We start from the raw sequence: 12,792 nt of genomic DNA on the forward strand, positions 1-12,792 counted from the left end.
TAAATTAATAGGATTTAATGGAATTAGGTGCACCCTTTATTATTTTTTAGGAATAGTAACTCCTTTTTCCTACGTATTATTTCCCTTTACTTTTACTTATTTGAGTAAGTACGCAATGCAAAGTGTGTTCTTTTCTCACATCCAGTAATATGAGTGTGCATAAGTGTACTTCATAACATCAGTAACTGGATTCATCATCTAATCTTTAATTCATATTCAATTCCCCTTATTATATGGTGTTTCCATAATACTTCAGATATTTTAGTGAGTCTTACACTTTCCAACATTGATTATGAAAATTAAGATGTTCATTTAAAAACATTATTAATATTCCAGACTAAATAACACCAGGCCGCCTTAGAGTGATACTATTGTGAAAGGGCCTTGGACAGCTACTGCTTTAATCTCAACACAGCCCCCTTTGGGCAAAGCAACAACCTGGTAAGCAGCTCTCGCAAGAAAATTACTCTTGAAATACTGTTTGTAGATTTCATTGACAATACCGAAGTCATTTATATCAGCTGGCAAGACAGTTGTTCTTACCACGTTAGTGAAGTCACAGCCTGAAGCTTTCAGAATTTCACCCATGTTTGTAAGAGCTTGTTTAGCTTCCTCTGCCATCCTTCCTGGCACAAGCTGTCCACTTGAAGTGTCCATGTCTAGCTGGCCTGAAATGTAAATGGTCCTGTTGACTAACACAGCTTGACTATAAGGATCAATGGCCCCTGGGGCTTTCTCATTTCTGGTCACCCTTCTGATCAAGGATGACATAGCTAATCTTTTCCCTTTGAGGCTCCTCTGAAAGAACAATCCAGTACACTAACTCTGCTCATCACTACTCTCACACCGTAATTTTCTTTTTTATTTGACAGAAATTGCCATATACCAGAAGTGATGTGTGACATGGAGTGTTGTCATGATGATGATTTATGGCATACTTTAAAACACACCTTCTCTCAACCGTAGCTCACACCCGACCAACTGCACCAAACAGGTTGAAACTTGTCACACGCTGTTACTAAGGTTCAGTGTGCTGCCGCCCTATTGAAGATCCCTGCCTTTCTGTTGGATGGCACTCAGCAGCAGCATTCACTGTATTTTGTAATCACAATGGAAAGGCTCCATTCCGGTACAGCAATTTCTGTCAAATAAAAACATTAGGGTGTGTCCTCATCCAGTTTATTCACTGGATCTGGCACTGTGCATGCAACTTTTGGCTCTTCCCCATAGTCAAAATGACCATGAAAGGTAAATATTCTGAATCAATTGAGCACATCGAGGCAGCCATGACAGCGCAACTAAAGACACTCATGAATGAGGACTTCCAGAACTGCTTCAGAAAATGGCAAGAAGGATGGGAGAAGTGTGTTCAAAGTGAGGGGGAGTATTCTAAGGGAGATTAATGGCAATGTGTCCTTTACTGTAATATATTTTTTTAATTTAAACATTCACTGTATTTTCTGCTCACACCTTGTATTTGTTAAGGTACAGACCAGAACATTTCAGACAAATTTTCCACAAGATTTGGAATAACAATTTGACATCACCATTCTACAAATCTGTGATACTCCCTATTCACTTCCTTCCTCCTCACCTTTATCTGGAAGGCATAATTTGAGGGACAACTGTTGACTTTCTTTCTTCTTTTTCTTCCCTCCTTCCTTCCTTCTTTTGGGGGGTAGGGGGAAGTCTTTGCTCCAATTTCTATGACAATTACCCTGTAGACTGCTTTCACTTTCCAAACATTCACTCTAAAATGGTAGCATGTCTTTTCTTTATTTACCAATGTTCATAGGAGATCTATTTTTTGATCTCTACATTCTTCCCTCTGTCCTGTCTGTAGGTCCTGTGGTAGCCCAGATTATCCTGGCTCTTTACAGCTGGCTGTTAACTGTTTACAGTTATCAAATTCCACTATGAAATACTGTGATTCTACACTCACCATGGGATCTTTGATTTTAAAATCTGTCTGGAAAAAAAAAAAAAGCTCATAAAACACATTAATATAATAGAAGCACAAATTCAGGGGAGAAATTAAGGGCAGATACAAAAATCAAAATAAAATTAGTTTCATTTGTTTGTTTTCTCAGTTTCCAAATCTTTTCTTCCAAATCCCTGTAACTTCTTCCTTCTCTACAAAAGACTTTAATTAAAGTCCAATCTTGGTAGAGTTCCCACTGATATTATTCCAAATACTTGGTTAGAAAGACATGGTTTGCTTTCAATCTACTTGTAAATAAGATTTCAAGAATTTCTTTGCACTCAATACTCCCTACTGAGAACCTAATCTTCAAAACTTTGAAAAGGGTTTCATTATGAAACTGAAACATCTTCCTTTATTTAGGTGAAACTCACAAGTGTTACAAACATCAAGGACCTAACCATTTTCAATTTTTTCCAAAGTGATGTTTCTTAACGGGAAAAAACCTCTTAACGGGAAAAAAGAATTTTTTAAAATGTAAATCAAAAAGGTATCATTTTCACTAATAAAAAACCTCTTAACGGGAAAAAAGAATTTTTTAAAATGTAAATCAAAAAGGTATCATTTTCACTAATAAAAAAATAGGTTTTTCAAATGAGAAACAAAAACTCATAGACACAGACAATAATTTAGTGGTTACCAGAGGGTAAGGGGGTGGGGGGGGTGAGTGATGAGGGTAAAGGGGATCAAATATATGGTGATGGAAGGAGAACTGACTCTGGGTGGTGAACACACAATGGGATTTATAGACGATGTAATACAGAATTGTACACCTGAAATCTATGTAAATTTACTAACAATTGTCACCCCAATAAAATTAATTAAAAAAATAAAATAAAATAAAAAATAAAGGAAAAGAAAAAAATAGGTTTTTAAGTAAAATCCAGTTTGGTAAAAATATAATGAAATTCATATCCTCATACATTACTAGTGCCAGTCTAAAATTTTGTAAGCACTTTTCATATAATAATACACTTCATCCTCACAAATCTGTAAATCATACAGATGAGGAAACTGAGGTGAAGTTAATTAACTTGCCTAAGGTCCCATAGCTAGAATGTTGGTGAAACAGAATTTAAGTCTAGGCTATCTGGTTCCAGGGTCTGTGCTTTTAACCATGATGATGCCAACTTCTTTTAGGAAATTTGTTTGATAAAATAAATGAAGATTAAAAATATCCATGCATTTTGAACTTGCAATCTCAATTTTAGGAAGTTATATTGAGATAAGCATACAAACTTGTTGATTTTTATATTCCTGAAGATGTTTATCTCAGCATCATATATCATAGTAAAAAACAGAAATAATCTGAATATTCAGCAATAGTACAATAAATTGTGAAATTTCCACTTATGGCAATAGTAAGCAGTCTTTGAAAATTATATTTTTGGATGCAGAGTAGCAATCTGAAAAAAAACTTTCAGAAAACAGTTATAGAATTTTATTTTTACACTGATAAGAATAATAAATTATGTTCATGAAAAATAACCTGAAAGATTTTTAACTGACATAACGTGTGTTAAATGAAAATCTGTTCTTTGCTTCTACTTGCTATATGGGCAACTATAGCTTACTTCACAGAAAAACTGCACTTCTGGATGCATAGTATAAAACACATATCTTACATTAAATCTTCTCATACACATACAAATGCAACAAGAAGTGATTTCAATATTAAACAAGAGGCAGATTATCTAAGAAAATTTTGAGCCCAATTGTAACTTTTAAAAAATCCTCCTAAGAATACAGCATTTTTGATGAAAGCATAATTGTCACTTTTTTGGATGGCATTTCACATGATGTATCATTAGTTGATAAAATATTTAAACCTTTAAACCAGTCAAATCCCCAATCTAAAAATTTAAATGTTTAGAAAATAGTTGTGTGAAGTAGAAATTATAAACTAGAGCATACAGAAGAGGGATATAGCTTTGAATGGTAAACTTCCCTAAGGAAGTCAACTTTATACTGAGACTTGAGTCAGCCAGGTAAAGATGTGGTGGAAGAAAGTTCAAGTCAACAAAACCGCATGTAAACAGTCCACAGTTTGGGAAGAGTAAGGCAGATTTAAGGTTTATGGCATTGAAAAAAAAATCCAGCTTATTTAGAGTGACACAAGTATAAAACAACATCCATGAGTCTGGCAAAGTAGTTGAGGGCAAATCCTAAAGCTCCTTAAAAGTCATTTAAACAATTTTGCTATTGATCCTAAATGCAGTGGGAACCCACCAAAGAGATTCAAGGTAGGTTTGCATTGTTTAAATGTTGTCGTTGCAACAGTGAAGGTGAAGGGAAAGAGCACAAAAGATGTGAAGGAGAGCGAGTGGAAGCAAGGGTCCACGTAGAAGGCTTTTTACCATAGCCTTCCAAAAGTGGATGATGACTTAGAAGAGAGTGATGGTAATGAGGACAGATCCAAGAGATAGTACGGAGGTAGATGCAAGCATCATTAGGTCAAGGCTGTGTATCTTATTTATAATTTTCTCCCCAAGCCTGCATAGCACTTGACAATGAATAAGGGCAAAACAAAGAAAGGTTACATTATATTGCATAATAACTCAAGAAGAATTTAGTTTCCCTGGACACCTTGTTGGGTAGTGTTTTCAGGGCATGGGAACATGGACAAGAGCAGAGATACGAACGGGTTCTAAAGCGAAAGTCTACCAGTGGAAAATTCCCTGTGGCAGGCCAGGCCATGTCACATTAAAATAGAGGTTTAATTTTATGTGTTTATTGTGCTGAATATTTAATTTTATGTGAATTTTAATTTTATGTGTTTATTGTGCTGTAAAATCTGCTATATGTAATAATGGCCTTGTACAGTGGTGTTGGGTAGAGGAGGAGAGAAGGAAGTGAATTAAGTAAGGAATATGGAGAGCCCCATAGGAGGTAAGAGAAAGGATTGGGAACAACACAACACAAATGGCTTTCTTCATAGATTGATTCAGGAGAAGTATAGGCACCACCTTCACCCACCAACCCCCAAAAAATAAATGTCAGAGAGGTTCTGAACTCTGCATAGGACTCACACAGGAATTTAGAGATATTCCATCACACAGGAAACACTGACAAAGAACAGTTGAGGTAAAAATGGGAATAATTTCAGTGTAGAGCTGTTAGCGTTTCTGTTAAGCATCCAAGTGTGCAAAGTTTTATGTACACAATGAAATTTGGAAAAAACAGAAATGCTTAATAAGAATAGAATGGGAATATTTAAGTAAATCACAATATAATAACTTGATGGAATATTATGAAGCAAGAAAGAGCATATCTACAAAGAAACTTCAGTAACATGAGATTTCTTATATGAAGTTAAATGAAAAAGAGTTATAAAATGCTTATATCGTTTTATCTACATGGGCACTGTGAATAGAATACAAGACCATATACAACTGCAGGATCATATACAGCCCAGTCATGTATTTTATTTGGTAATCTGTAAAGCAATGTTTGAAATTGAATGCCTTAGATAGAGTGTGCATTCACAATCATGCTATAGTCCTCACCACTTCCTATTATTATAAAATCTGTATACTGAGTTTGAAAGTTCTGAAAAGTTTGTACTAAAATTGTTAATACCAGATGATGAATATCAATATGCTTATCACAGAAAATCCTAGGAAACTTGTACTATCTATGTATTATTTTTTTAATTGATTTTTATAGTAAGTATATATTATTACTTTTGTTATCAGGAAAACAAATATTTTAAAAGGAAAAATAGCAGAAGAAAATGTGTCAAAATGTTAAATGGTAGAAGTTAAGTGGGACTTACTTTTTTTTATGATTACCAACATTTTATAGTTGATCTATAATGGGCACAAGTTACTTTTATAATCAGATAAAATACTGAAAAGTGTGCAACAAATATTTTTAAATCTTACTTAATAGAAATAATAATTTGCTAGTAGAATAATGCCAAAATTTGGTCATAAAATGTAAATAAAATGTTTATGATATATTTATGCTGGTAACAAGAGTCATTGTCTAATGAAAAAATGCCAGTTAAATTTAACAACCTGCCTATCTCCTCTCAAATTATCTGGAACTCAGCTATGCTACAAGACAAATCAAATTTTTCCTCTTCAAGAAGACCTCTAAAGGTAAAGCCTCACTCCATATCCCCCTTTTCATTTCACACATCTGGCAATTTATCATATTTATCCAATTCTTGCAACATTTTGCATGGAAAAATTTCTTACTACATACTGTGTCATACTTTAGTAAATTTATACCTTGTCCCTCCAACTAGATCAAAAGTCCATGAGGATAGCAAACATGTTCTATTCATCTCTTATTTTTACAGTACCAAGCAAAATGAATTGAACATAGTAGACCCTCAGTTTACATTTGTAATCTCATTTGTAGCTAAAATTCTATCACTTTATATCTAACTAATAGTGTATTACAATATACAATTCCTTTTATTTACCTAGACACTCTTTCTTGTTTTTACTAGCCACTGGGATAATTATTGTGGGTTAAAGGAGAGAAAGTCATTTTTGTATCCAAATGAGTATTAATTTACAATCTTCATTAGGGAAAAAAAATAATTATCCCTTCCTAAATATGTATTTCAACAGGAAGCCAAACCACAACCTTTGTAGCAACCAGCCTTAAATGGCCAGCATTTGATCAATAGTTATAAGCTTCCCTCATTTTGGTCCCTGCTTCCATTGTTTACTAATACAAGCATTCCCTAATACAAGGAAACACTTATAACTGAGGGAAGCTTATAAAAGAAAAAGGGAGGCAGAAGAGCCGAGTAAGAAGAGATGTGATAATGGAAGCAGAAAAGCAACGTGAGAAGGACTTGACCTGCCCTTCACTTTCAATATGGAGGAAGGGATCTATAAGCCAAAAAATGCCCGCAGCTTCTAGAAACTGGAAAAAGCAAGGAAGTGGATCCTCCTCTAGAGTCTCCAGAGAGGAACACAGCCCTGCTAATACCTTAATTTTAGCCTAATAAAACCAGTGGCAAACTTCTGACCTCCAAAACTTATAAGACAATAAATTTGTGTTGTTTTAAGCCAGTAAGTTTGGGTAATTTGTTAGAGTAGCAATAGAAATTTAATACAGTCAAGATAAATCACCTCCAGTCAAATCCTTTGAGTTACTCAGTACAAAGTTTAAATTCCAGGGAGAGTACCTGATTGGCCTCACTTGAGTCACATGACCATTTAGTAGCCTGAGAGGGTGGGTCATCTTGGCAGGCCCCGAACACTAATGAAGTGATTTCTCAAAGCAAAAGCAAAATCAGAGTATGTTAGTAGAAAAGGGAATGAAAGCTGAACAAGCAAAAACAACAAACTTTTGTACAGTGGAATAGACTTCCATCTTACCTAGAGCATACTCCAGTAGCCAACATGGAGATAACAAATTTCCTCCTGACTCGCCTAATGATTTTTCTCATTAGGAACAAATAAAACTGCACTTATCATTAAAAGATCAAATCTGCATGGCTTATAAAGAATTAAGTTCAATTAAAATATCAAATTTTATCAAGTGCCCAGTATGTCAGTCTATGTTAAGTACCGGTGATGAAGGCGTAGTCTCTTCCATGGAAGACAAGACAAAGTAAGTTTCAAGTGTGCCACTAAATTTGTATATGAGTGTGATGAGTACTATTGAAGGGGATGAGTGTGACAAGTACTGTGCAAGGAGAAGTGTAGATATTATGGGAGATATTGCAAAGAATTCTAACAGCATCCTACATGTCAATGATTAGTCACTGTACATTGTAGTCACTTAAATAAGCACTTGCTCCCTCATCTATTTGATTGCAGGCTTTTTCCAAATCAGAAGGCAGGCTTCTTCAGACTGCCCCAGACACAGGGATGTTAGGAGAAGCTGGTTAAGATGGTAGGTAAAGGAAGGATTAAGCAGAGGACTGGGAGGAGTGTGAATCAGAAAAGGTGAAAACAGTAGAGGCTGTGAGTACAGAATTTACGTTTTTATGTTTAATATGATAGTTAAAATTTCATTTCAATTTGTGGTGTTTTGTTTTTGTTTTGTTTTGTTTTTTTGCATTCAGTAAAGTGATATGGAAAACGTAAAAAATAAAAAAAAGGCAGGCTTCTTCTACTTTGTATCCACCATGATGCATTTTGCACAGCAAATATTCAGTACATATTTTAGAATTGGGTTGAATTTTTAGCTAGTGACAAATATGCATCATTTAGTCTGGGAACCTTGCCTATATTACTGTTTAATAATTCAATTTGTAGGTTTTTAAATGATTTAAATCTCAGGAATTGTAGAAGATTCCAAAACTGTCTTCCACTGGGCTTTTTAACACAAAGAATCAAATGAGAGTCTTGTGAGATAAATGATAGTAACTTTGTGAGTTTTTCTAGCATTTCAGCAAGGTATTAAGAGGCCCGCATTTTCAGTTTGCAGAGATCAAATATTAATAATAACAAGAAGGCCCACATTTCTCTGATGTAGAAATTGACAGAAAGTCTATAAATCTTTCTATCCCTGCTCCATTTCTATTTTCTGACAAGCTGATTGGAGGGCAATCCCTCCAGAGCATTATACTGACAAAATGAAAAAATTAGTTGTTTTCATTTATTTACTCATTTTGCCATGGGAATTTCCTGCAAACATGTGTAATAACTTGATAAGCAAATTATTCTCTAGATCTTATTTTAATTTCTTCTAAAGAAATTCCACAGAGGAGCTTTTCCTGCTATCCTACCTCCTACAACTGTGAAATGGTAAAACATTCAGCCATTTCTGGTGGACTCCTTGCTTTCTTTTATTTTTTTACAAGACAAAGACACTTTGTTCTGACAGATGTGATTTAAAACTTGTTAGCACAATTGCAAATAAGATTCAGACCAACTAGCTGTAAACTAAATAGCCAGATGATATAATATGTTATAAAGTATTTATGAAGTAATCTGGGAGAATATGCAGCTGGTCCCCTGTTCCTTAAGAGATGTAAGCGTTCTCAGTATATTTCACTGATTGATTACATGAATTTCCTTATTTCAGTGGTATGTTAGAAAATAAGTCTTTAATCATCTGATATCTTTTCTCTGTAAGACTATATTTCTGGAATAAAAGGGGTATTTGTTTTCATACCAACAGGAGAAACACCATTTATTCAAGAGAAATTCTAGATAGAACTACAGTCAAATATAGACTGTATTCTAGTTACTTTATTGGAGGTGCCTCATTAAGTTCTTTGAAATGAATCATGTTGTGACTATATCACTATGTGAAAGTTAAACATCCAGTTATTCCTTAATGTGTGGGGACTATATCTTTGGGTTTTTCCAAATAAATATCAATTTTTTCCATGACACACTGTATAAGCTCAAATGAATGAGTAGAATTACATAATGATCTCAGATAAATTTGCTTTGAAGTTGAGAATATGTCCAAAACGAGTTAAGTCCAAACTGAACAGTCTTGGAAAGTTCCAGTGACTATAAATAGAATTTCTAAATTAGAAATGTCACTTCAACCTTTTCTTTCACCTCACTGCTGTGACTCTTATAATTGCTCTTGTTGCCTTAATTTCCTTTAGTACAGTGTGACCATTTCCTAGGATTATTATAGGGTACTCTGTGATCTTTTTCAGTTACATCCAGTCGTGTCATATAAGCATTAAGTTGTAGGGAACAAAGCATATTCCTAATATAAGTATTTTTGAATAATTGATTTTTAAAACTACTGGTTGTTTTGATAATACTTTGTTTCCCTAAAAATAAGACCTACTCGGAAAATCAGTCCTAGCATGACTTTTCTGGATGACATCCCCTGAACATAAACTCTAATACATCTTTTAGAGCAAAAATTAATATAAGACCCTGTCTTATTTTCAGGGAAAGACGGTACACCAATACTCCCAGTAGTAACATTATTCTTGAAGCCACTTCAGGGTTCAGCTCAGTGGTCATTTTCCATGGGTGTAATCTACACAGTAATGTCATGGTGGCAATCTCTAACCACAATTATTCTGATGTACTGCTACAAAAATTTAAATACAGACATGGAATTCAGGACCCTGAATGGGACCAAAAAAAAAAAAAAAAGTTAAATCATTTCATTAAGCAAAGCAGCAAATGAAGATACATAAATCTCCCAAAACCATGCAGCTATTTGGTGGCAGAACTGAGAATAGAAGAGGACTCTCCTTTTTCGTAAGTCAGTGCTGGATAGACCATAGTTGATGGTTTTGGCTGACACAAAGAAGAAATTATACTGGAAACATTCTGCACCATAACTATAGAATCAGCCTGAGTATACAATAAAAACAAATATAAAAATTTAAGTCACAGTAAAACAAGAGTAGAAAATAGTCATCATTTATCAGCCCATATTTTTATTATATACATACAAATGTTTCATAAGGAATACCTATACATCAACTAATCTGAAAAAAACAATATTAAATAGCTGGCATTTAAATCTGTTTCTATGCAGCTATGAATAAGAAATTAGGATTTTTGAGTTGAATAACATAAATTCTTTGAAAATTCTGAGCATTATTACTCTACCTAGACATAAGAAGCCAGAGGGTTGCACTTCTATGTAGAAATTAAAAATTAAGAATTGCACAGGAATAAGATATATTTATCTCCCTTCCTCACAACCATACCAGTCAATAAAAAAACTTCTTTAGGTAGATTTTTAGAGTATTTTAAGAACCTGCATTTCAAGAACAATAAGACTAAGCAGATTCAAATAATTTATTTAAATAAAATATATGTGGCCACTAATTCTCAGAATTATCTTTGGAATCATTTGTATTTCCAAGTGCTCAATTCATGTAAAGTAATACAATACATACCTGTTTATGATACTTTCATCTCTTTTTAATTCTCTACTCCTCTGCCCTCAGGAACAATGCAAATTTTCTTTTTTTCAAATAACACAAATTTATTATCTCACAGTTTCTGTGGGTCAGGAGTTTTGGCACATGTTAGGTGGGTCCTCTGTTCAGGGTCTCACCAGGATGAAATCAAGATGCCATCTGAGGTTTGAGGTATTCTTCTGAACTCATTCAGATTATTGGCACAATTCATTTTCTTGCAGTTCTACAACAGGGGTCCCCATTTTTTTGCTGGCTTTCACGTGAGAGTCATACTCAGCTGCTTAAAGGCCACTTTCAGATCATATTGACATGGCCTTCTTTCAATTGTCATTTGAAATTAACCTCTTTTTAATATTTGTTAAAAATGACTTCACTCTTACTTTATTACAAATAACACCAGCCAGAATTCTCTTCATCTCCCCAACTATGCAACTTAAACTACATCTGTGTCCATCTAAAAATATGCCTGCTGCTTCCCAAGGCTAAACCCTGCTGTCCTGTAACCTAGCTCTCTCTGCCTTCTCCCATCTCCACCTTCAGTTCATTCATTTAATAAATATTTCTCTTTGATCACCCCATGGGCTCTTTTCCCTCAGTCCATAAACATGTTCTATTTACTCCAAAATTGAACAAAATCATTATTTAACACTAAAGCCTTTTCAGGTTCTTTTCCTGTGTTTTTCAGGCAAGCTGAGTTTATCCATTAAAAATCATATTATAATAGAATATTTAATATCCTGAGAGAAATGTTCAAAATATATTTAAAAGGTAAATACAAAACAATATAGGCAGCATGATACCAATTTCGTGTGAAAAAAATATACATTTGGATAAGAAAATGTATAAAAGTCTACATACACAAGAGACAGAGAGAAAGAGACACAACTAGAGAGACAGAGAGGTTTCTCGGGTAATTAAATTACATGTGATTTTTATTTTCTTCCTTATGCTTATCTATATTTTCCATATTTTTTTTTATTTCTTTTAAAATTTATTGGGGTGACACTTCTTAGTGAAATTACATAGATTTCAGGTGTACAATTCTGTATTACATCATCTATAAATCCCATTGTGTGTTCACCACCAAGAATCAGTTCTCCTTCCATCACCATATATTTGATCCCCTTTGCCTCATCTCCCTCCCCCCACACCCCCTTTCCCTCTGGTACCCACTAGACTATTGTCTCTGTGTATGAGTTCTTGATTCTCATTTCTTTGTCTTGTTCTTTTGTTGTTTTTGGTTTATATACCACATATCAGTGAAATCATAGGGTTCTCTGCTTTTTCTGTCTGACTTATTTGGCTTAGCATTATACTCTCAAGATCCATCCATGTTGTCACAAATGTTCCTATATCATCTTTCCTTACCACCGAATAGTATTCCATTGTGTATATATACCACAACTTCTTTATCTATTCATCTATCGAAGGACATTTTGGTTGTTTCCATGTCTTGGCCACAGTAAACAAAGCTGCAATGAACATAGGAGTACACGTGTCTTTATGGATAAATGTTTTCAGATTTTTGGGGTAGATACCCAGGAGAGGGATTGCTGGGTCTTATGATAATTCTTTTCATAATTTTTTGAGGAACCTCCACACTGCCTTCCATAATGGCTGCACCAGTCTGCATTCCCACCAACAGTGTATGAGGGTTCCTTTTTCTCCACAGTCTCTCCAACACTTGTTACTATTTGTCTTCTTGATGCTAGCCATTCTGACTGGAGTGAGGTGATAACTCACTGTGGTTTTTGTTTGCATTTCTCCGATGGTTAGTGATGTTGAGCATTTTTTCATTTGTCTATTTGCCATTCCTCTTTGGAGAACTGTCTCTTCAGGTCCTCTGCCCATTTTTCAATGGAGTTGTTTGTTTTTTTCTTGTTGAGCTTCATGAGTTCATTGTATATTTTGGATATTAGCCCCTTATCCGAGGCACTGTTTGGAAAAATCTTCTCCCATTCAGTTGGTTGCCTCTTTATTTTGT

The 12,792-nt window shown here is 34.5% G+C and overlaps 1 protein-coding gene across 1 annotated transcript; it reads right to left on the bottom strand.

Moving 5' to 3' along the window:
- Nucleotides 1-357: 357 nt before the first annotated feature.
- On the bottom strand, nt 358-771 carry LOC308509964 (2-iminobutanoate/2-iminopropanoate deaminase-like; the record flags this gene model as incomplete). Its single annotated transcript, XM_081078667.1, has 1 exon — nt 358-771. The coding sequence occupies one exon, from the start codon at nt 769-771 to the stop codon at nt 358-360; it is 414 nt and encodes a 137-aa protein (XP_080934793.1).
- Nucleotides 772-12,792: the final 12,021 nt, after the last annotated feature.

This window comes from Rhinolophus hipposideros (genome assembly GCF_964194185.1).
Source record: "Rhinolophus hipposideros genome assembly, chromosome: 17".
Taxonomy (NCBI): domain Eukaryota; kingdom Metazoa; phylum Chordata; class Mammalia; order Chiroptera; family Rhinolophidae; genus Rhinolophus; species Rhinolophus hipposideros.